Source organism: Phyllopteryx taeniolatus, chromosome 12 (assembly GCF_024500385.1).
Source record: "Phyllopteryx taeniolatus isolate TA_2022b chromosome 12, UOR_Ptae_1.2, whole genome shotgun sequence".
Classification (NCBI taxonomy): Eukaryota; Metazoa; Chordata; class Actinopteri; order Syngnathiformes; family Syngnathidae; genus Phyllopteryx; species Phyllopteryx taeniolatus.
Window position 1 is genome coordinate 1,307,369 of NC_084513.1, and position 26,349 is coordinate 1,333,717.

Sequence of the window (26,349 nt, forward strand, 5' to 3'; positions counted from 1 at the left end):
TTTCTAGAAGGAAAAACAAAGGCGTATTCAAACTTGTAAGAACATTAGTGGACCCTAAACATTTCCATGAGCAACTCCTCTCAAAATTGTGTGAATTTTGGATCACTGTTGTACAGGATCGTGTAGTATGTGACACACTATAAAAAGTATAAAGGTTGGGAGCTGTAATCACATTTCTTGAAGGATTCTTCACAATATTTCTGAGAGTGTCAAAGATTTTGGTAATGGCACAAAAGTCATATATCAATATTTTCTGTCGAATACAGGATAGGCTTTAAATATAATGGTTTAAATAAAGTGTTTTAGGGGTGAAACAAACCAATAAAAATCATAGGATAATTAGTTTTTTTCTGATAAATAATTTTGGATGGCAAAATAGGCATTTCCGTGGGAAACGGCCACTTCCCTGCCCAAGTACATTCATGTCAGTTTTGAGTGTTTCTATGGTGATGTTTGCCAATTTGTCCTGTCACTGATAATTGGTAATAGCAAAATATTCAAATTTGAGACGAAATATAGTGATCTTGTTCGGCTTTTTTCCGACTAAATATAGTTTTTGAATGGAAAAATATCACATTTCCATGGGAAAATTGTTTGAGCAAAAATGTATCATTTTAATAGCAAAATGTTTTTTTTGTTTTTGTTTTGTTTAGGTCTTTTGAGGCTAAATATTATCATCACTATCACTTTTGCTAAAGAAATGGCCAAATTTTTATTTTATTTTATTTTAAGGCAAAACACAACATGTTTCCTTTTACTAACGCTGTTTATTGTTTTGTATTTAATGGCAAAATATTCACTTCACTTTTCTAATTAAATGCATCATTTTGGGGTCAAAGTATAGCATTGTTGGAAGACTGCCTGACGACTGACTTCTAGTTCGTCCCAAAGGGTGTTTTTGTTGGCTTATTAAGGCACTCGAAAGTCATCCAAACTTACTTTTCTGCTCCTTGCTTTGTGCACTGGCAAGACAAAAAGAACTTCCACAAACTATTCACAGTGGGAAGCATACGATTATCCACGTGTCTTGGCAAGATAAACAAATAAGAATGAAAACTGTCTAGACAAACCTTTGTACTGCGGAAACCCCAAATCTTACCTAGACTATTTAGCCTATTTCTAGTCAAAACTAATGTGATTACACTTAAAATAAGACTCGTCAGCTAAAACGTAACTTATTTTTAGACAATTTTCACTTGTTTCAAGCAAAATTTCATTTCATATAAGTGGAGACATTTGCCACTGTAGTAAAAAAAAAAACTGTACTCCACTAAGAATTAACTTCTACTTATTTGAAGTAAAAATATCATGATACAGGTAAAAAAAAAATTAAAAACATGTTACTTTTAAGGTGATAAGTCTTATTTTAAGTGTAAGCAGATTCCTTTTTGCTAGAAATCAGACAAATATTCTTGGTAAGGTTTTGAGTTTTTGCAGTGTGATTGGTTCACTTATTGAGGAAGTACTACAAGTCCCCAGATGTTGTATGTAAATGTCACCAAGAAGGCTTGTTTCGATGAGGTTATGAGGTATTAAGCTGAAATCCATCTAAAACATCACATTAGGGACATGACATCTCATTACAAAGCAAATTTGGTTTTGCTGGTGTGATGTGGAAACTCAGTAGCTGTTCAACATGAACTTAAAGTGAACTATCGGCTCTTTCATCTGTTAAATCTTTTCTTTAAATCTATTATGTCCCAACTTTTCTGGGCTTCACTGGCGATTTTTCTCTTTTGGGCGATTTGTCAAGACATCAAGCTTGAGTCTGAGATTCTTGTTTTTGTTGGAGAATAAGCTTCTAAAAAGAGTGCTGAATTGGGGCCCAGTGTGTTCATTGAGAACATATGAGTGCTATGTTTGTTCTGTGCGCACTTGCAGTATTTTTCTGAAGGAGCTTGTCAACTATGAGCAGCTTCCAGAGGATGTGGGCCACTGCTTTGTCACCTGGGTACGACTTTATTTTTATTTGATTAATGTTAAAACTAGTCTCACGCCACAAATGAGCATTGTCACGTTCCCTCTGATCTGATGCAGGCTGATAAATTCCACATTTATGTGGATTACTGCAAGAACAAACCGGACTCTAGCCAACTCATCCTAGAGCACGCCGGCACCTTTTTTGATGTAAGTATTTTATTCTATTGATTGCACTTCAACCTATGGGGTCAGCTCACGTGACCCTAAGGAGAACAAGCATGATAGAAAATGGATGGAAGAAACACAATTGAATATATAAAAAGGAATATTAATGTCAGGGGGCTACACTGTGAGATTGTAGTTTGCACTTCTGCCTCACAGTCGAGAGGTTCTAGGTTCGACTCTCAGTTCGACTTTCACACAGGCTCTGTGTGAAGTTTGCCCGTGCTTCCGTGGGTTTTCTCGGGGTGCTCCGGCTTCCTGTCACATTTCAAAACATGCATGTTAGTTCCATTGAAGATTCTAAATCAGTGATTCTCAAAGTGTGGTACAAGTACCACTAGTGGTCCGTGGGCTCTCTCTAGTGGTAGTCGAAAAAAAATCACTGCCTAAGTACAGTTCAGTTGTATTTAACTTTGAAGTTCAAGCATTTGCATTTAATCTTTAAGAACTCTTTGTTTTAAAACATTTATTAATATACAAATGACTTAACGTTTGTATGATGTACATTTTAATTTAATCATTATTTAAGTACAGTTTTTAAAAAATATATATATTTTACGTAAGCTTCTATGACCCTATTGAGGATAAGTGGTTCAAAAAATGCATGGATGGATTGATATTTATGTGGAGTTTTCAAACTGCAAGATGTTATTATGGCTTCGAATAATATTACACATACTTTTTAGGGGTAAAATAAATCTGTCTCATTTTCGATCAACGCTTAGGCCTACAACTCTGCTGGATTTTAATGGTGTTCATCATGGTGCCACTTGGGGAACTGAGTACTTTTTTAGGTGGCATTTCGTGTAAAACGTTGGAGAGCCACTGCTCTAAATTGTCCTTAGATGGGAACATGAATGGTTGTTTGTCTGAAAGTATAAGAGTAACTGGCGATCAGTCCAAGGTGTACCCTCCCTCTCACCTACTCAGCTGGGATAAGCTTCTGGTCACCTGTGACCCTATCAAGGACAAGCGCAATAGAAAATTATTATCAGGAAAGAATGGAAAAAAAAAAACGTTTCGTGGGACAGTGATACATTTGTAGTACCTTGAATTTTCAGCAGAGGGTACTATTGTAATTTTAAACAATTGATACCCATGATAATCACAGTCTCCTGTAAAATGATACAAAACGACAATAAAATAAAAGTTTGATAATAATAATCCATCCATCATTTTATGATAATAATAATAATAATATGTGATTTTTTAAATTTATTAATTCAACTTTAGGGCACAAAGTTCTGAGGTTTGGGTTTCAAATAGGCTTTGCACGATCAGGATTTTTGGGGCCAATCAGCGAGTTAAAAAAAAACAGTAATCGATCACCGATCCGATCACAAGATGGAGCAATGTGTTTATTTAAATAACCTGTTCATTTACTGTATATACTTGTGTACTTAATTGCTCAAAAAAACATTATTATATAAATTAAATTAAATTATATATGTGTGGAGTTTGCGTATTCTCCCCGTGCCTGGGTGGGTTTTCTCGGGGCACTCTGATTTGCTCCCACATCCCAAAAACATTTGTGGTAGGTTGATTGAAGACTCTAAATTACCTGTAGGTGTGAATGTGAGTGCGAATGGTTGTTTGTTTCCATGTGCCCTGCGATTGGCTGGCAACCGGTTCAGGGTGTACCCCGCCTCCCGCCCGAAGATAGCTGGGATAGGCTCCAGCACGCCCGCGACCCTAGTGAGGATAAACGGTACAGAAAATGGATGGATGGATGTTCATCTATTTATGCCAGTGAGGCATAGTGACACAGAACAAATAATAAATGGTCTTCTATTAGATGGCAGGAAATAAATACAGTAATTAATGTATCCACTTTTTGTGACATTTTTGTTTGTTGGTGTGCTGTGAGATTTTTCAATTGTAAAATATGTTTCTTGGCTCCATAACGGTCAGAAGTCACTGCTCTAGTCAGATCATGTATTTGAATCGGTCAGGTCAAACCAACATTACAACATGACAGAAATAATGGGTGCTAACTTACTGTAATTCAATTACTTCACCCACACCGACGCTTTAGACCAGGATTCGACAGAAAGGTGGCATGTTTACGCACAACTGTTAGCGCTAGCACTAGCTTGCTAGGCTACATAACGTTTTGTTGCCTGCTTGCGATCCGTATTATATTAAAAGTATGGGAACATACCTCAAGCAAGCCTTAAACAAAAATCCTCTCCTGTTTAATTATTCTGATGTTTATTGAAAATGCAGCCGGACAGAAAAAGGATTTTAGGGGACAGACGGAGGGACAGAATGGACAAGCGGAATAGGGCTGCGAACGACAGCAGAACAAAAGTGATATATAATATATAACCTTTGTTTTTATTAGTGGCCACAGCCCAAGCAATTAAAGCCTATGAATGAACACCATATCACAAGCATGTTAGTCAACTGGTGTATGGAGTTGCTGAGGCGGCACACAAGGGTGGGCTCGGCCTCCTCCACACGCAAGTTGGGGGCCAAGCCAGGGGGATGCCACCAACTCCCCAGGACCAAGGACGGTCCCGTAGCCCAACTGAATCGCCCCGACCAGTCCCAAAGGGAGGGGCACGGGTACCGAAACACTGCCAATCCCTCCCACCCTTTACCCAGCGCGCCCCACCGCCCCCCGGAGAGCATGGGGGCCCCAGCCTCCAACACGGCCCGATGCAGGAGCCAGATGCCACCTGAAAAAGGTCACCGACTGCCAAAAGCGAGCCCATGTCCGTTGTGAGAAATGACGGGTGAGGGCGCCAGGAGAGCGGAGAGGAAGGTGGTTTGGAAACTGGCAATTCACCCATACACTGTTATTATGGAAGTGGAAAGTTGGAGGCTGCGACTTGACTACACGGAGCAAGCAAAGCAGACACCACCATGAGAAAGCTGTTTCCTGTACTACAGTACAGCAATGTTTAAAGATATTTGTAAGCGTATGAAATGCCATTAAAGTATTTAATCGTCATAGTTGGTGTTGTAGTTGTGGTCTAAACTATTAATATAGGTAGTTTAACTTTATGACTTATCAAAAATGATATTATTTTTAGGCAATTATACGCGGAAATTCACTAATCGTGGACTGACTCGGCTCCTATCCCCCACGAATAGCTAGGGTCCACTGTTTTTTTGGTTCTTCATGAAAGGGTGAAAATATTAGAAACTGATCTCAGTATAATGCAGTGTAGCACTGCAAACTACAACTGCAATAATGACCATATTGTTAAATGAATACTTTTCTGACAGTGTCAAAGTGAGCATTATTGTTTGTAAAGTCTGAATTATTAGATTGTACCTGTTGTACCAAATGTTTTGCCAGATGAGGACAGTCATAATTTGTCATCCTCTGTGTGAATTGCGTGAGCAGGACATCCAGCAGCGACGTGGCCTGGCTAACTCCATCTCGTCTTACCTCATCAAACCAGTGCAAAGAATCACCAAGTACCAGCTACTGCTCAAGGTGGGACACGTGTCAGAATAGTAATAATAATCGGAATAATATTTCCACCTTGGAGATGATTAATACTGCATGTAAATTGGTGTGCTGCAGGAGTTGCTGTCATGTTGCGAGGAGGGCAAAGGTGAGATTAAAGATGGTCTGGAGGTCATGCTCAGTGTCCCCAAGAGAGCCAATGACGCCATGCACCTCGCCATGTTGGAAGGTACTACTAGCCTAACCACATCAACAATACAGTTTTACAATAATAGTGGCCTCTGCACGAAAAGATGTCATGACTTAATTCATCATCGGTTTGCATCATAACAATTGATAAACGCCTCACCTCAATAAATGCACTCAAGTTCGAGTCTTTGATTTGAAGTTTGAAATTCCGATACCGAGTCCTGATCTGATACTTCGGCATTGCATAAAGAAAAAAAGTGCACATCCAGACTTTAAAGTTCCATCTTTTTTTGCTCTAAATTTGATGATACACATACTTTATTGCACTACTCAAAATGTGTATTGGCTCAACTCAAAAAATGATTTTAATTAGTTGATTAATAAAAGAAATTAAGTAATTTATTTTTTTGTACTGAAACTCCTCATTTGAGTAATGGAACGGAAAGTAACAGTTAATAATATTAGCAAATAAATGAAATATAGCCATGACATTTATGCAAATAGAATGTTAACATGAAGCACATTACCCTAAAAAAATGTGTAGGACAATTAATAATATTTTATTTTAATAAGTAATGAAATTGTATGTTGCAGTTGTAAATTTTTTTCTCCCTGGGCACGCAAATGGCCCATAAAAGCATTATCATGGTATGGGGGATTTCTCTGTGTAAACGTATTAAACAATACATTTAAATAGTTAGGGCGTAAATGCGCTGCAAACGGCTGTGTGCTGCAAATGCAGCAATGACACAAAACAGAAAACACACAAGCACATAAAACAACAGCACAAGAAAAATGCAGCAATCACAGAAAACAACAGGAAAAGAAAAATGCTGAAAGATGAAAAGGCTGCAATCACAAAAAACAACTGCAAAGGGAAAATTCTCCAAACAAACAAACAAAAAAAAACAACAACACATAGAAATCCCAAAACAACTGCGAGAGAAATGCTGCACGTTCACGCTACACATCGTAAGTCTGCCAGGCAACTATGGGGCGCGACCTCTGGAACAGGCCAGTCCTTTACTATTACTTTCATAGATACTAGATACGCAAGCAGCCTGGAGTAGCCCAACTAACTGATGTGGCTATGTGGCGGCCATGTTGGGGAGGTTGTTCCCAGAGAAAGCAATGCATGGATGGTGAAATTAGTCGTAACGTGCTCATTTCTCAACAGATTTTCATGAGGGTTACTGTTGTGTCAACACCAAAGCGTTATGCTTTCAAAACGCAACATTTTGATTGAACGCAAAAAAAAAATCTAAATATATGTGAAACAGACTCCCAGTTCCCTTGTCGTAATTTTATGGCGTTCGACTGTCTGCAGCACAATGTGCCGGTATCATTGGACTTTTGGTTTTCTCGCCGTCAACAATGCGCTGACCTCCCTAATTTAGCGTCACCGTTGGCGTGTTGTATCTACAGGCGTGTCGTATCGACCTACTACCTATACATACCTGTGATACCTCTGGTCTTACAGGACTGATCCATCCCGGAGGGTGCGCACCCTAGTGGCCTGGCGGACCTCCGTTGTGTGGCGTGAACTTACAGCATTTCTCTCGCAGTATTAATTAGTATGTGTTTTGTTGTGTTTGCAGCATTTTTGTTTTGCAGTTGTTTTTGTGATTGCAGCATTTTTATCTTGCAGCGTTTTTCTTTTGGTGTTGTTTTCTGTGATTGCAGCATTTTTTTTCCATTATTTTGCAGCGTTTTTCTAATATGCTTGTGTGTTTTTTGTGTTGTTAAATTGTTTGAATGCCGGCACGGTGACTGACCGGTTAGCACATCTGCCTCACAGTTCTGGTGACCGGGGTTCAAATCCCGGCCCCACCTGTGCGGAGTTTGCATGTTCTCCCCGTGCCTGCGTGGGTTTTCTCCGGGTACTCCGGTTTCCTTCCACATCCCAAAAACATGCGTGGTAGGTTAATTGAAGACTAAATTGCTCGTAGGTGTGAATGTGAGCGCGAATGGTTGTTTCTTTCTATGTGCCCTGCGATTGGCTAGCGACCAGTTGAGGGTGTACCCCGCCTCCCGCCCGAAGATAGCTGGGATAGGCTCCAGCATGCCCGCGACCCTAGTGAGGATAAGCGGTAAAAGAAAATGGATGAATGGATGGATAGTTTGAATGCGTCACAATTGCTAACCTATTTGACGTTCTCTCGATTTGTTAACTCGCTCGTTTGCAGACTTATTTACAAGTACACTATCTTTCAGCTTGCTCCCAGGGTGGGCAGTCCTTGTCGTGTCTCCTTGTTCCAAACGAGCGTGGTGCAACGGGCCAACAGAATCAAGGCAGACTGTCTGTGTGACGCACACACATACTGTACACACAAACGGAGTCTGCGTCTCTTTCACATACTAAAAAAGTTACGTACATTGTGTAATATAAAACGAAGCTATAACTGTTTCATTTGGCAAGATGTTTGTACCATCTCGATCAGTTAAAAATCACGTGTTTTTTTTCTGATTGGGACATCCGTAGTTCTGATCATTATAATATAGATTAGATTGTACAGTGATCCCTCGATTTGCCCCCTCCCCCCCCCCCAGGAATATGTGTATGTGGGTACCAGAATGTTTAAAATATGTAAACAGTATTTATACTTTACATATTTGAGACAAAGATTACTACCGTACACGTATTTATTTAAATCTTAAATCTTATAAAACCTTATACAGTAATTAACATTCGCAGGGGCACAGTGCTTAGGCGGTAAAGGCTTAACTAATCAAAAAAAGTTATCGCTTAAACAAAATAATTGAATCACGAACACAACACTAAGATACAGTATGCGAGACAGTCAACAGCGTGGACGAGACTGGCGAGACACCACAAGGGAAGACGGTGGGTGAGGCTGCGATGATGCGCAGCCAATCAGCTCACGGGATAAATTCACTCGTGCTCTCAATGGTCGATGTCGCACTGGGATCCAATCACGCACTTGTATGAGTGCCTGTGGCATGTACAGTACAGGCATGTTCTTTGATTTCTGTAGTCCTCCCTGAATGCAGACTCCTTTTTTAAAGTTTAATCAAAATAAGACATTTGCAAACCTCTGCTTTTACTTTGGAAAACTGATTAACACTTTTCCTATTTTCTGATATTTTACGGACCAAACCAGTAACTGAATCATAATCAATTTATGGAAAAAAATCTGTATCCAATAAATAAAAAGGATTCACCAAAAAAGGTTGGTGAATCCAACATCACTATGTCTCGTGTGATTTTGCTTACCGGAATTTATCGTGTATAATGCGCACCCATGTATAATACGCAACCCCAAAGTTGACCTCAAAACTCTGGAAAACCCTTCACCCTATGTATAATGCATTTTTACAATGAATGAGTTTGCTTCTACCCATATGATCAAAACATGAAGTATTATCTGTATTTTGTTAGTTTTTTCAAATAATTATTCTGAACACAGAATACTTTCTTTTTATGTACTTGCTCTTGTTTTGAAATTCACAGCCTTACTTTTATTTAGTAAATGAGAAAACACACAGTTGTGCTCATATGTTTGATTAATTCGTAAGATGTGTACAGTTCTTTAAAGAAAACATGAAGCACCAGGCGAAACACATTTAATTTTATTTTAATGGGATTTAAATTGAACTGTCAACCATTTCAGAAAAGCATTATCATTAAACAAAAGATAACCATAAAGAAATTTATGATAGTTCTTGTTCAGTCATCAGTTATATTTAAAAAAACAACAATATTTCACAAATTCTGCCAGTGTATGTAAACTTATGAACACAATTGTACATATATGCAGTCATATGTACCCCTGTCATATTGGAATGAAAGTGTATTCTACACCTTTTTCATAACCTCTAGATGGCAGCATACATTTAAAAGATGTGAAAGTCTTTTCTCCTATACCCATGTATAATGCGCACTATTGACTTTTGCCAATTTTTTGGGGGAAAGAAATTATATTATTATTATGTTATACACAATAAATTACGGTAATTGTTGTTTATTTGGTTTTGTTTAATCATTAAAAGAATACCAAATAAAGAACAATAATTGGTTAACTAATGTTAATCGGGGAAGAATATACTGCAAAAAAAAATGTATGCAGAATATATTTTTATATCCAAATGTTTGATTACCTGTAATCAATGGAATAGTTTATAGAATAATTGATTAAAACAAATGTTCGATAGCGAGAGCCCAAATTACAGTACCGGTACATATTAAATCATAATAAAGGTTATTTTTCATTCAAGAATATTTTTTTATAAATATTATTTATTTAAAAATGATTAGTCTCTCTCTGATAAACACCTTATTTCTAAAAAGCTTCTCTGCAGGAGAGAGACCATTAGAGAAAATACAGTATTTCATCTTTTGACCTTGGCCCAACTGCATAAACAAAAATCTTGGGCGGGTCTCTCCTTTCAAGTAATCCCTGATCTCTAATAAGGCTCAAGTTGATATGAACTTCATCTTCTTCCCCTTCAGGTTTTGAGGAGAACTTGGAGGTGCAAGGCGAGCTGATCCTGCAAGACAGTTTCCAGGTTTGGGATCCACGCTCACTGATCCGAAAGGGACGTGACAGACACCTCTTCCTGTTTGAGTTCTCGCTGGTCTTTAGCAAGGAATTCAAGGACTCGGCAGGCAGGACCAAGTACCAGTACAAACACAGACTACTAGTGAGTTTAGTCTACCTTGGCCCTCTTCGGATTGTCGTTTTCACTTCGGAACATTCCTTTCCTATCCTATCTGCACGAGATGAACCGGCAGTACTTGAAGGATAGGTCGTTTGATTTCTAAAAAATGCTTAGCAAAGGTACAGTACCTCAATGCAACCTGTAAGCTTCCATTAGCATAGGTTACTCCCGAGTAGGGGTAGGTAAAAATATTGATTCATCAATGCATTGCAGCGGCACGGTGGCCGACTGGTTAGAGCGTCAGCCTCACAGTTCTGAGGACCCGGGTTCAATCCCCGGCCCCGCCAGGGATTGAACCCGCATGGGTTCAATCCCATGCGGTTCCCATGCGGTCCCCCATGCGGTCCCATGGGTTTTCTCCGGGTACTCCGGTTTCCTCCCACATCCCAAAAACATGCATGAATTGGAGACTCTAAATTACCCGTAGGTATGACTGTGAGTGCGAATGGTTGTTTGTTCCTATGTGCCCTGCGATTGGCTGGCAACCAGTTCAGGGTGTACCCCGCCTCCTGCCCGATGACAGCTGGGATAGGTTCCAGCACGCCCGCGACCCTAGTGAGGAGAAGCGGCTCAGAAAATGGATGGATGGATGGATAATGCATTGCATGCAACTCTCTGCAATTCTCAATATCGACTCAGAAAATTCTCAGAATCGAGTCACCTCCTGACGCTTTGCCTGTGATTCGCGTTGTACGGCATTTGCTGTGCTGAGATTGTGGCGCTATTTACTCCTTCTGTGCGTCTGCTAATGAGCGATACCACCGATTTCCTTTCTGATACGATACTGTAAATACAGTCCCTAAAATGTGCGTAACTTAACTCCATTATCTACTTTGTCTCCAATTATACAGTTAAAGTTGTGTAAGGGTCCAATTAAAGTACTGTATTTAGGTGTAATTTCATGTATTGCATGTTTTGAAAGCAGCTACATCTTTAACTAAAATCAGGTTCTGCTCGTTTCGTAACTAAAAAGTGTTTTATATTCAAATCACACCTTGTTTTTTTTTTTTTTTACTTAACCGAGCCCCCCCATGTATGCTGATATTAAGTTAAAGTTATGCTAGTGTTACATTCATTTAGGTACAGCATTTTTACAGCAAAAAGTAAAAAAACAGAATACACGTAAAAACATGTCTGTTGTTTTACTTGAACATGTTTCCATTATGTCTTTTTAGTTATATAAAATAAATATGACCTGTTTAGTCAGCCACTGTTCGTTGCAAACAAACTTCATATTCACAATAAAATATTTTGCAGATATACCTTGAGTCACTATCAACGTTTATTTCATCCAAAAGTACAGAATGCCATGCACGGTCCACCGCAACCAATGGAAAAGTTAGTGCAGATCCTTGTGTTGTGATTTTTTGTCGTTTTTATTTTTTATTTAATTTTTTTATTTCTACTTCTTACTGAATCGATATCGGAGTATTTAAATGAATATCGAATCGAATTGCAATCCTAAAGAATCAATATCGAATCACAACCTAAAGAATCAAAATCGAATCGAATCATGAGGTTCTTAACAATGCCCAGGCCTACTCCTGAGCAACCTTTACGAAAGGAAGGGAGCTATATTACCTACAACCTTTTGTGGCAGCAATATTTATAGCAACAGACCACTGATGATTACAGACCACATGAAGATGAGTAGAAAGTTTATTAACCCTAACTTCAGCGGCACACGTTATTCAGCCAGTAGTTGACTACAACGAAAGTATTGGATTGACAGGTGACGGGCTTGTCTCCAGTGCCATCAGCGGACAAACCACACAGTCGTGCAGGTCGAGGGCGGGCCTTACACAGTCTTGCAGGTTGAGGGCGGGCCTTATTTTTCATGATTTTACAGACATAAAAAAAACAACAACAATATTATTGTTTATTGTGATAGTTTTCAGTAAAATATATCATCCTAAAAAATGTATCGTGACAGGCCTATTTCACATCTCAAATAATTAGATGATGTCAGTGCCAGTGTGTGGTGTGACATATAAAATATTTCTGGGCAGAAAGTATTAGGTGTTAAACTTCACACACCTGTCCCGACATTGGGGACACACAGATGCAGTTAGGGCTCTGATACAACATCCAGAGCTTGCAAATCAACCTCTCTTGTGGAGTTTGTATGTTCTCCCTGTACTTGCATGTTTTTTTCCCCGGTTTCCTCCCACATTCCAAAAACATGCATGTTAGGTTAGACTCTAAATTCTCCTTTGGCGTGAATGTGAGTATAAATGGTTGTTAGTCTATATGTGATCTGCAATGTATATGTTGTCACTGCTTAAGTGGTAACATCACTGTCTTCATTTTTACTGCAGACATCAGAGTTGGGGGTGACGGAGCATATAGAAGGCGACCCATGTAAATTTGCGCTCTGGGCCGGGCGAACCCCCTCCTCGGACAATAAAACCGTACTGAAGGCAAGTAGACAACGCACACACAACATGTATAGTAAACAATGTCGGGTAAATTTCATGGTTCTCATGCAGGCTTCCAGTGTAGAAGCCAAACAGGAGTGGATAAAGAACATCAGGGAGGTGATCCAGGAGAGAATGACTCATCTGAAAGGGGCCCTAAAGGAGCCAGTTCAGCTACCCAAAACGGCAACACTCACCAAACCTCGCAATAATGCCAAAAGGTGACTTAAAAAAATACAATAACCTTGAATTCAATTTGAATGCTTGTCAGTTCATCACAAAATACCACAGCAATCCCCTGATGGCCTTCAAATAGTGGCTGCAAGTAGCATATCGATAACGTCTGATCAGATGTTGGTCCATCCATCCATTTTCTGAGCCGCTTCTCCTCACTAGGGTCGCGGGCGTGCTGGAGCCTATCCCAGCTGTCATCGGGCAGGAGGCGGGGTACACCCTGAACTGGTTGCCAGCCAATCGCAGGGCACATAGGAACAAACAACCATTCGCACTCACAGTCATGCCTACGGGCTATTTAGAGTCTCCAATTCTTGCATGTTTTTGGGATGTGGGAGGAAACCGGAGTACCCGGAGAAAACCCACGCAGGCACGGGGAGAACATGCAAACTCCACACAGGCGGGGACGGGGCTTGAACCCCGCACCTCAGAACTGTGAGGCTGACGCTCTAACCAGTCGGCCACCGTGCCGCCGATCAGATGTTGGTAAATGATTTAATCTACAAGAGAAATGCATCTTATTGAATAACTATTTATCGTGAGAGATACGTTGCAGACCCACCCGCGACAGGTGAAAAATCTGTGATATAGAGAGAATGTATAATTTTTTTTAATGTAGTTTTACTCCTCCCACACATTTTAAACACACTTGAACTTAATAAAACACACTTTTTAAAGTATTCCTTAGAGACTATTCTCACTCTCCTGCAGTCAAGAAATGGGAAACTATCGTATAACATCACTTTGAGGAAACAAAAAGAAGAAGCCTCCTTAAAGTCAAATTATCCTTGCTTTAAACGGTTTAATTTGTCACTCCTTTGAAGTTAACTCAAAGATTGACACGTAAAAACCAAACAGAATTAAACATTGTACACCAAAATGTTCAACCATGTAGTTTCATTTGACCAAAGTCTGCTAGCTTAATGCTAACATATAGTTATACAAGGGCTAGTAGAAATTACCATACTATAGATGTTACGTGACTTATCAACCTTCAAATAACTGCAACTTTAACACACAAATCAGAAACACATACAAACAGATCATACAACATTACTCACAGGCATACTGTATTCTCTCTGCACTGTGGGAATGACTGTTACTGCAGTTTAGTAGGGGACCTTCTATGCCTCTTTTTCTTGCTCTTAATTAGGTTGGAGTAGATCTCAGTGCTGCCCGGCATGTTCCGGGACCACATGATACTATAGTGAAGGCTGACTTGGCTGTACACTGTAAAAACTGATTAAAAAAAACCTATAGCTTAAAATTCTGGGATATACAGCAGCAGGGGCACAAAAGACGATCCGTGATATAGCTAGGTTTCACTGTGTAGTGATTTAAATTAGCAGTCAAAAGTTTTGACACACCTTTCCCAAGTGATTGAATGAGAAGTTACGGTATATAATCAAATTTAGGACTACACAGCAAGCAGCGTCACTATCCACTTTTCTTTTTCTGTACTGGATATCCTCAGTGAATTTCTTGCTTTGATGTTACAGCTGGTTGATAGAATCTCTCAGCATTCCCTTACATGCAGTTTAAGACCGTTACAAAAGTTGTTCTTTTCCTTTGCGCATGTGTGTTTATGATCAGGGATGGAGGCGAGGACGGTGATAGTCAGGGAGACGGCAGCAGCCAACCGGACACAATCTCCATTGCATCCAGAACCTCGCAGAACACAGTGGACAGTGACAAGGTAAGGAAGCAAATTCACACATTTGAGTCACAGGCTGTGTTCGGAATAACTCCCTATCCACTCTACAGTCAGTGCCCTATATAGTCAGTTTGCCATTTTGGTGAAATGCTGTTCGAATGTGTAGTGAGTATTGGTTATTCATTATAAAGTGCCCTCAGTGGATCCCACAATGCATCTAGAAAAGCAGTGAACAATTGATGGTCGCTACAAAAGTAATATGTCCCATGGTCCATTGCACCGATACAGAAAATGTATTTTCTGTTTCCGTGGCATTGTTTGATTTTTGACACGACACAAAGTCATGAGTTGTGGTGCCATGAAAATATCTTATAGATGCTCATTTCACGCGATTCAAAAGTTAGGGATATTGGGCTTTCCGGTGAAATTTCAGCATGAACCTAAAATGTACCTACAACCCAAGACCAAGAAGACTCCTAAAAATTGATCATTGATACCTCACCATTGTGAATCTTCAAACAGGAGGTTCTAAAAAGGGAAGAGGCCAGTGAGCTTAGAGCACGGGTGTCAAACTGGTGGCCCGAGGGGCAGATACGGCATTTTATGTGGCCCGCGAAAGCAGATCAAAACTGCTAATTGTGTTCTGGTGTAATACCATTGAAATTTTGTATTTATTTATTTTTTAACCAATCCCCCTTTGAAAGGAAATGTAATCGCTGGAAAATATGTTTTTATTGACTTCTGATTTCAAAACTGGTTATTCGTCAATATGTACAGTAAATGAGGTAATATTTCATTTATATGGGTTCACAGTCATAATAACTACGATGTGGCCCGTGAGAAAAATTATTTTGACACCCCTGGCTTAGAGGGTCACGTGTGTCATATTCAGGTTAAAATAGAAATAGAGAGAGACCGGAAGAGTCAGTGAGGCAAAGAAGAGGACGAACTTGAAAATGTTCATGGATCAAATCCTGTTGTGAATTCTGTAGTTCAGCTACTATCTATCCATTTTCTGTACGACTTATCCCCACTAGGGTCGCGGGTATGTTGGAGCCTATCCCATCTAACTGCGGGCGGGAGGCAGGGTACACCCTGAACTGCCAATCGCAGGGCACACACAAACAAACAACCATTCGCACTCACATTCACACCTACGGGCAATTTAGAGTTGTCAATTAACCTACCATGCATGTTTTTGGGATGTGGCCACACAGGCGAGGCCAGATTTGAACCCAGGTCCTCTTAACTAGTTCAGCTACTACTACTACTAAAATTACTGAAACACAGAACTGTTAGACATGCATTAAAAAGTTTAGATAGGGTCAAATTAAGTTCACATGTAAAGATTATAGTACATTATAGCTTCATCCTGAAATTTCACCCTCAAGCCCAGTTCGCATCAGCTTTTGTGAGTAGTGTAAGTAGAACAAAACATCAACAACACAGATGGACATAATGGGCTTTGTATTAATTGTGTAAATTACATTAGTCTCAAAACAATATAATGTTTTTTTTTTGTTTGATATTTATTACGGAAGGTCCACCAGCGGATGTAATTCTGCAACAGCGATGACTAATTAGTCGCTCACCCGAGTGAATAAACTATATAGTCCACAATATAAAAATCCCAATATAGAATTAGGTTGTATTAAATGAGTGAATGATTTGGAACTTCAATGTGAAAGTCAAAGTTGGTGCTGTGCATGTAAAAAAAAAAAAAAAAAAAATGTACCTACTAATTGCTGCCTGGCCACACTACAGGGTCTCCCAGGCAGCTACGAAGGGCAACAGCAGGGAGTGTTTATGTTCATTGAGAGGCAGGAATGACTGTAGTGATGGTGTAGTAACTGTTGTTTAACAGTTATGTCTATATGAGCGCAGAAAGACGCCGCTTGCCATGAAAAACGTGTTGGTTGTGTACCGCCGTCTGTCAGGAGGCTTCCTATCAAGCAGCCTCTCATGTTCAAGTAAGAGCGCCATGAAGCAATTGGTTATTTGGGTGTACAGTAGCTCATGAAGCATGTTTCTAGTTTATTGTTTCATTTTGCAGTTTAAAGTAACAAATTTAATGCATTTGTCCATTTGTGAGTCCCCCGTACATTTTGTCAGTGCAGTTGAGTGATGGGTGAAACTTTGAATCAGATCTAGGCATGCGGAAGTTGAGAGTTGCTCACAGTGATGCATTGAAAGGTCAGCAGTCATTTTTTGTCTGGCAAGCTTTACTTGTGAACATTCAGCAAACCCTAAAATGGATAGATTTTCAAAGGGGTTTGGTGTGATTCTGATTCTGCACTGTTTATTTATTTATTTTTTAAGTCACAGCACACTGGTTGGGAGTCGTATTTTAATGTACTGTGACAGCTTTTACTAAAATTAGAACTGTGCAACATGGCACAAGTCATCATGTCACGTGTGTTTTTGTTGATCCGCTTTAATTGCAACCATGTGGCAAAAATTAAGTGTCAGTTTTTCAACAGCGTTTGATGTGGCAGGAATTTATGCACTCTGATTCCTCAGTTTAGAATTCGATGCATGTAGCTCGTAATAATTTGAAATCATGGAACTCAATGGACAGTTTTGCGATGTAATTTGGTGTTGTAGTTTTTTATTTGGTTCGGTTCCACTCAGTAAGGGAATCTTGGTATGTGCAAGCATATCTAGAGTAATTCGCAATGAGGTGTTTGAAGCAGTCATGTTTTGATTTAATTGCACACAAGCAGCAAACAGTAAACAAAAACAGACAGTTTCAAAGTGGACGTGAGTGAGGCAGTGTTTCATTCGCTCTGATTCCACTTTTTGTTTTTGCATCCTTTAAGGTACTGTAGTCCTCCCAGATCTATGCAACATGACAGTTCACCATGTCATATACAATACAGGGATCTCATTTGATGTGTCCAACGTCTGAGACGCACAAAAATTAGCAGGGACGTATGAAGCATATTCATTCTGCGTCTTTAGACGCATTGTTTAAACCCGCCCTACTTTTGTATGGGTGTGTGTTGGTGAGGAGCTTCCACACACAGAATATGAATCCTGTCTTGGTGCTAGCCAATCAAAGGCTGAGTAGGGCGAGTTATCGTTCCATAAAACTGACGTGGGAGTTTTTTCTGAACTCGATACATTTTCATTGTTGTGGTAACACCCGGCGTGCTGCTCGCGATGCAACAAGCTGCTAGCAGAACGGCGTTTGCTTCGTAGATGCATACAACTGGGACACTTACGGGAAAATTAACTGTTTATTACATTTGCTAGCCAGCAAGCTAATGAGCAAGCTAGACCTTGAAAGCTCACGCGACCCCGGGGGTATCGTTAAAATTAGTTGTGTGTGTGTTCCCCGCTCAGAGTTGTGTGTGTGTTCCCCACATAACACGCACACACCACACGGGAAAGTTAACTGTTTATAAACCATAAGCACAGCGACACACGTTATCAATATTCAGGCATTAGTTGACTTGAACGAACTCATTTTCAGTGTCATTGGATTGCCAGGTAAATGTCTCACATCACAGTCCAGCAGCTCAAGGGCGGGCCTTATTTGACATTTTATTTATCCTTTATTTAACCAGGTAAAAGCAAATTGAGAGATAAAATCTCTTTTTCAAAATCCAAGCGGCAGCACAAATTATACAGTACATAACACGGCATCATTCATACAACAAATAAAAATAAAGACAGTAACAATGACAGCGATATTAAAATGTATGGCATCTGATTTCAAAATAGTGACAAAGCCCAAATACTTTGGAGTACATACATGGTGTATTTTTTTTTTTTTTTAATTCAGTCAAATTTGGCAGACTTTAAGAAATTATTTTGGGCCGCTTTAGTGGGTTAATGACTATATGTATGTGCCAATTGTTTAATATTTGCTTAAGTGCAATTTTTGCATACGGAGCCGGAGTCTGATTTCTTCATATTTTTTATTTATCAAAGATATTTTATTTATTATTCTACATTACAATGTCAATGCAAATGCAAATCAGTCGCCTTTCAGCGAAATTCGCTGTTTTGAACTCAAAATAGATTTCCGTGAATTATATAGAAGAACAGTTATAGGTAGTTGTTGCCGCAATTTTTTCTTCTGGGCGAGAAGATTCTTATAAACAGACCTGCCACCTTCGATAGTTAGCACCTTCCTTTGCCTTTTGGGTGCGACCGCAGGTGCAGCACGTTTTGTCTACATTGTTGGTTATGTCTGGGAGAAAACTTGCAAACAGGAGGCACTTTAGTCACACTGCTAGCAATCGAACACTAATTTAAATTTAGCAAGCCGAACCCATTCTGTGCGGTACAGGAAACATGGCACGGAGGACATGGATTCAAATTGAGCTACAGTTTCGTAGCCAATCAGGACGCAGAATACAATGCGGGTTTGTATGCTGTAAAAAACTGCACGCAGAATTGCACTGTAAAAAATATGCGAAGTCAACTAGGACACAATGTGGGTTCGTACACTGTAAAAAACAGCATGCAAAATTGCACTGTAAAAAAATCTGCGAAGTCATGACTCCGCGATAGTCGCACCGCGAAGTAGCAAGGGTTCTCTGTAGTTCATTTTTGGAACGATGAACTGAACTTTGAACTACATTGCGTTTAAAAAAAAACAAAAAAACAAAAAAAAACTTTACCAACACTGATGCTTGATTATTTCACATCATAATATATAGTACAGGTTTAAAAAAAATAATATTTTTTTTGCAATATCATGCAGCCCTGTATTCTCATCTACTGTTTGACAAATACATACTGTATGGTACAACCCCAATTCCAATGACGTTGGGACGTTGTGTTAAATAAAAACACAATACAATGATGTGCAAATCATGTTCGACCTATATTTAATTTAATACACTACAAAGACAAGCTATTTATTACACAACAGATATTTAATGTTCAAACTGATCAACTTTATTGTTTTTAGCAAATAATCATTAACTTTGAATATTATGGCTTCAACACGTTCCAAAAAAGCTGGGACAGGGTCATGTTTACCATTGTGTTACATCACCTTTTCTTTTAACAACATTCAATAAACGTTTGGGAACTGAGGAGACTAATTGTTGAAGCTTTGTAGGTGGAATTCTTTCCCATTCTTGCTTGATGTACAGCTTCAGCTGTTCAACAGTCCAGAGTCTCCGTCATATTTTACGCTTCATAATGCGCCACACATTTTCAATGGGACTGCAGGAGGGCCAGTCTAGTAGTCTAGTACCCGCACTCTTTTACTACAAAGCCACGCTGTTGTAACATGTGCAGAATGTGGTTTGGCATTGTCTTGCTGAAATAAGCAGAGGTGTCCATGAAAAAGACATTGCTTGGATGGCAGCATATGTTTCTCCAAAACCTGTATGTACCTTTCAGCATTAATGGTGCCTTCACAGATGTGTAAGTTACCCATGAACATTGGCACTAACACAGCCCCATACCATCACAGATGCTGGCTTTTGAACATTGCGTCCATAACAGGGACGGATGGTTCTTTCCTCTCTGACCCGGAGAACACGATTTTCCACAATTTCCAAAAACAATTTGAAATATGGACTCGTCGGACCACAGAACACTTTTCCACTTTGCATCAGTCCATCTTAGATGAGCTCGGGCCCAGAGAAGCTGGCGGCGTTTCTGGGTGTTGTTGATAAATGTTTTTTGCTTTGCATAATAGAGTTTCAAGCTGCACTTACGGATGTAGTGCCGAACTGTATTTACTGACATTGGTTTCAACGTACAATTCATTGCAATTGTACGTTGAGGAACATTGTCCTTAAACTGTTCGACTATTTTCTCACGCACTTGCTCACAAAGAGGTGTACCTCGCCCCACCTTTGCTTGTGAATGGCTGAGCAATTCAGGGAAGCTCCTTTTATACCCAGTCATGGCACCCACCTGTTCCCAATTAGCATGTTCACCTGTGGGATGTTCCAAACAGGTGTTGGATGAGCATTCCTCAACTTTCTCCGTCTTTTTTGCCACCTGTCCCAGCTTTTTTGGAACGTGTTGTAGCCATAAAAATTCAAAGTTAATGATTATTTGCTGGCGGCACGGTGGCCGACTGGTTAGAGCGTCAGCCTCACAGTTCTGAGGACCCGGGTTCAATCCCCGGCCCCGCCTGTGTGGCGTTTGCATGTTCTCCCCGTGCCTGCGTGGGTTTTCTCTGGGCACTCCGGTTTCCTCCCACATCCCAAAAACATGCATTAATTGGAGACTCTAAATTGCCCGTAGGTGTGACTGTGAGTGCAAATGGTTGTTTGTTTGTGTGCCCTGCGATGGGCTGGCAACCAGTTCAGGGTGTACCCCGCCTCCTGCCCGATGACAGCTGGGATAGGTTCCAGCACGCCCGCGACCCTAGTGAGGAGAAGCGGCTCAGAAAATGGATGGATGGATGGATGATTATTTGCTAAAAACAATAAAGTTTATCAGTTTGAACATTAAATATCTTGTCTTTGTTGTGTATTCAATTAAATATAGGTTGAACAAGATTTGCAAATCATTGTATTCTTTTTGGCGGCACGGTGCCGACTGGTTAGAGCGTCTGCCTCACAGTTCTGGGGACCGGGGTTCAATCCGTGGTCCCGCCTGTGTGGAGTTTGCATGTTCTCCCCGTGCCTGCGTGGGTTTTCTCCGGGCACTCTGGTTTCCTCCCACATCCCAAAAACATGCAGGATAGGTTAATTGACAACTCTAAATTGCCCGTAGATGTGAATGTGTGTGCAAATGGTTGTTTGTTTCTATGTGCCCTGCGATTGGCTGGCAACCAGTTCAGGGTGTACCCCACCTCCTGCCCGAAGATAGCTGGGATAGGCTCCAGCACACGCGCGACACTAGTGAGGAGAAGCGGCTCAGAAAATGGATGGATGGATGGATGTATTCTGTTTTTATTTATGTTTAACACAATGTCCCAACTTCATTGGAATCGGGGTTGTATATTAAACGTCATTATTTGCATAAAAATCTTTGTCTGGAAGTTTTAATCTTAACTCTGCAAATTGACACATGCGTGCGCGGACTCACGCACACACACACACACATGCACAGACAAGCACACACACACACATACTGATGTCAACCATGGCCACCCTCTGTAGTATTACACAGTGTGGCCTTTTCATTGTGCAACCCCACGCCCACACACTGCTTGGCCCTTAAATGTCAGTGCCGTAAACACTCATGCACACACATTTTGTGACGCATGTCTTGTCCTGTGTCCTGATGCATTTTAGTCCTGTCTTTCATTAAGTCAGGGGTGAGGAATCATTTTGCCATCAGGGATCATTTCAGTTTTTAAGTAAAAAAAAGTTCTCCGAACTTTATGGGGGAAAGAAATAATGTTCATTCTTTTACATTGTGAGCATTTGTGGGTTAAATGTTATGGCGCTTTTTATAACAGTTCTTCTGAGGTTTTATTTATGTTCAGAATTTATTTTAAATATATACTGTATAATGGTTGGATTTTCTTCAAATTTTTGTCTATTTATTTTCGATTAAACTCAAAATAAATATACCCTGGTACATTTATTTGTACCCTGCATTTAATTGTACACCTGGTTCTCTGTGCCGCTTCCCATCACTTGGGTCGCGGGTGAGTTGGAGCCTATCCCAGCTAACTTTGTGAGAGAGGCGGGCGAAAGCCCTAATTGGTCGCCAGTCAAATTAGTGCACATACCTGTGTAGACAAAACAAAACCATTCACACTCACATTCACACCTACGGGCAATTTGGAGTTTTCAATTTATGGAATTTGGAGTACCTGGAGAAAACCCACACAGGCACAGGGAGAACATGCAAACTCCATACAGAAAGGCCGGAGCCTGCATTCAAACTCATGACCTCTGAACTGTGAGGCGATTGGCTGCCGAGCAGTTCAAGATGTACCCCACCTCTCGTCTCAAGTCAGCTGTGATAGGCTCCAGCTCACCCATGACCCTAATTAGGATAAGTACAGAAAATGGATGGGTTTCAAAATAAAAAACAAAGAAAACTTGAAAAAAATCTTTATCTATCATCATCCATCATTAATTACTTGCATGGCATTTATAACTTGCATGGCGTCCGTGCAGGCAGCGAGGGTTAGGTTCCCAATCACTGACAGTGTGAATTTGACTCTAAATGCTTGTCTGTCTCTTTATGTGGCTTGTGATTGACTGACGACCTTTCCAGGGTGTTGTCTGGCTTTTGCCCAAAGTCAGCTTGGTTAAGCTCCAGCTCCCAGAGAGCCTTAACAAGATAAGCTGTATAGAAAATAGTCGGATGGATTGTTTTTATAAATTGAAAATAAATGAAAGGATTTTAGTCCTCCTTCCATCCTAAAATTAGGGAAGAAATAGAAACAAACAAATGTTTATTATTTATATATTATGACTTTCTGGGTTCAATTTTTTGGAGGCTTTTTACCAGTTTGTCTGACGTTGCACATCATGTGTGACAGTGACATATTGCCTAACTTGTCTATTACCATTCATGCATATCGAGTTAATTCCTTCACGAGTTCTGTGTGTTCAGTGGCCCTCTGGCAATGAGAGCGTCTTTCTTGGAATTGTGATGGCTCATTTTACAGTCATTAGAAAACCTCCTCTGTTGTCTTCATAAAAGGATTGAAGAAGTGGAAAAAAAAGAAATCCAGATCCAAATGTAATTCTATTCATTTAAATAACATTTCAGACGAGGTTATCTCAGGACATCTGCAAAGCAGCACAACTCGAGTGCTAGGCCACCTCATTTCATCACGCCTTTTTTATAATGTAGTTATATATAATGTTTTCTATTTAGCTGTCTATTACAGTAAATAGGCTTAAAATTAAATCGGGAAAAATAATAGTTTAAGACAGACTTGATTTCATAATCCCTGAAAATGGAGTGTACTTGGAGGCTTTGTCAGAGGAAAAGCTAAAAACTGTTGCTGGATCTTATGAAGGGTTTTTAAAGATCACGTAACACCGCAAGACACCGCAAGACTCCAAACTGAATGATAGCAGCACCACGCTGGCATAGTCAAATGTTCCATTGTGTGTGTGTGTGCAGGGTGGGAAGCTACTGTTTCTGGTAGTTGTTGGAAAACTATTTCTTCTTTGTTTGAGTGGAGAGTTGCTCCATAACAGGGAACATTTTAAAGTAAAACACAATCTGTTCCAGATTAAGATGCAATTTTAAATTTCAAATAATGTCTATAGAAACAATCTGTTCCACTCTGGCCATCATAAAAGCTTTACAGATGATGTTTCAAGCAACGTTTTAATAGTTTTAAGCCATTGTTAGGGTGTCCAAGTAAGGTATCAGGTCAGTGTATGAATTTCAAATGAGGGTTTGGGTCTCAATTGAGGTTTTCAAGCCAGGGTTCACCTTTCAAAGTAGTGTTTCCAGCTAATTTTACGTTTTTAAGATAAACTGTTTTTCCCCCGATACATGAAAGCTCATATATAGTCTGTTCAGCCGTCATACTCAACGTCTTCGTTTATCATAAACACTGTATTTGGCAACTGATTCATTGCTGCCGCTTCCGCCATTCATGTTTACATCGCAGCTGGTGAGTGCACGAGGTGCGTTCAGGGACACTACGCAAATGAGACTGAATGTGTTGTTTTGTAAAAATTTATTTAAAACATTTAAAAGTCATTATTTTTATTATTAGAATGCTTTAGTTAAAACACTGTATGATCATACTGTCGTAAAATGGAATTTTTGTTTTGTAATATAAGAATAGATCAGATCAAATATTTTCTTAATACAGTCAGCAAGCGCTGCGAGGAATGCAAAGTTATAAATTTTCTTTCACCATCGTTCCTGTCATACTGTGCTGTGTTTTTGTTTGCAAATTAAGAAAAAATGCCCCTTTTTTGTTTTAATTACTCGTTAAAAAAAGACCATTCAAGATTTTTCCTCATGTTTTTGAGATTGTAGGGTGAAAGCTGCAGCTGGCTACTAGTGTGGACTGAATGGGTGGCAAAACAATGGGAAAATGAAATGCCAGTATTTTGAGGGTAATAGCCCGTCATCAATATATTGAGAGAGACAAAAAAAAAATAAGTGGTTCATTTTTGGAACAGTGAACTGAACTTTTTTTTTTTTTAACTAGTTCACGTAGAAAAAGACTTTTCCCAACACTGATGTTACTTGCATACAGGGTGCTTAAAAGTTTTGCTCAGTAAAGTCACTGTGTGACATATGGCCAGCATACTACCATCTGATCTGTAAGTGGGTAAACTTTGAGTCATGTAGGTGGAAAACAAATGTGGTCAGAAAGGACTCATGGGTAAAATGGGTTACGTAACCAAACAAATGAGGGTTTTGGAGGATACTCGAGTTAGTTAGTTAGAGCTCTCAGTGCCATGAGGCACACATAGGTTGCAATTGCTGTTTCTGTAATCTGTATGTTTTTACGGGAGCAGGTGATAGACCCACTGCGCAACCCCAGCACCTGGCATTCCTCAGTGGTCTCCCATTCAAGTACTAACCAGGACCAGCCATGCTTAGCTTCTGAGATTGGACTAGATCGGGCATTCTCACGGTACTGCGCAGGGGGATACTTGAGTACAGTACTAAAATATTCAATAGCTGCAGTCCTACATTCAATTCCCCCCCCCCCCCCCCCCCCCCCCGCATTATATTGTCATATTCTTATTGTTTAAACAGGGACCCTGTTTATCACACAGGGTCCCTGCTTTGGGACCCTGTGTGATAAATGTTAAAAAAAAAATTGCTCCTCAAAATTAGAAAGTTGGTCCTCAAATGATTAGCAAAACTGATTCTCAAAGGGAAAAAAAATTATTTCGAGCCTTGCTATGGGTGAGAGGCAGGGGAACCCTTGAGTGGTTGCGGGTCAGTCACAGGACACTTACAGTGTAAAGTGCTGTGAAAACGTATTGTCCCCCTTCTCAAATTCCTATATTTTTTGCATCCCCACTTTAACATTTAAGATCATCAAACAAATGGAAATATCAGACAAATATAAACCAAGTGAACTTAAAATGCTGGTTTCATCTATTAAGGACAAAAAAAATGATTCAAAGTTACTTGAACCTGTGTGAAAAAGTAATTACCCCCTTTGTTAAATCATGAATTAATTGTGGCTAATCACAATTTTTGGTTAATTTTCACTGATCACACCCAAGCCTGATTACCTCCAGACCTGTTCAATCAAGAAATCACTTAAACAGAATCTGTCCCGACAAAATGAAGTTGGACAAAAGATCTAAAAAAGCTGCAACAAAACGACACGATTCAAATAAATTCCAGAACAGTCGAGAAATAAACTGACTTCTATCGGTCTGGAAATGGTTACAAAAGCCATTTCTAAAGCTAAATTGATATAGTTATTTTTATTTTCATATACTCCTCCCTTAACACGCAAAATTTATTACGTGTCAATGTGGCAGATACAATCCTGGGTGCGCCTGGTTAAGAGTTAGCAATAAATCTCAAATAACATGACTCTATTAAATACCAAATCACTTGTTGTGTTTTCCAAAGTTTTAAATTTATTTTGTTTTCCAGCAAAATCAAAGAAAAGCCTTATATTAATTTTAACCCCCCCCAACCCAGATTAGCCTTAATATTATTATTTTTGCTGCCCCTACCCAGGATTTGTGTTTTATTATCTTGCTAAAACAAAGAAAAGG

General features: G+C 39.8%; 1 protein-coding gene across 1 annotated transcript in view; it reads left to right on the forward strand.

The window, feature by feature from the left end:
* Positions 1 to 26,349, forward strand: part of LOC133486406 (kalirin-like) — a 218,457-nt gene that overhangs the window by 118,541 nt on the left and 73,567 nt on the right. The window contains 8 exon segments of the mRNA XM_061791478.1: positions 1,882 to 1,951; positions 2,038 to 2,127; positions 5,498 to 5,590; positions 5,681 to 5,792; positions 10,224 to 10,414; positions 12,751 to 12,852; positions 12,922 to 13,070; positions 14,677 to 14,779. Coding sequence (XP_061647462.1) covers positions 1,882 to 1,951; positions 2,038 to 2,127; positions 5,498 to 5,590; positions 5,681 to 5,792; positions 10,224 to 10,414; positions 12,751 to 12,852; positions 12,922 to 13,070; positions 14,677 to 14,779 — 910 coding nt within the window.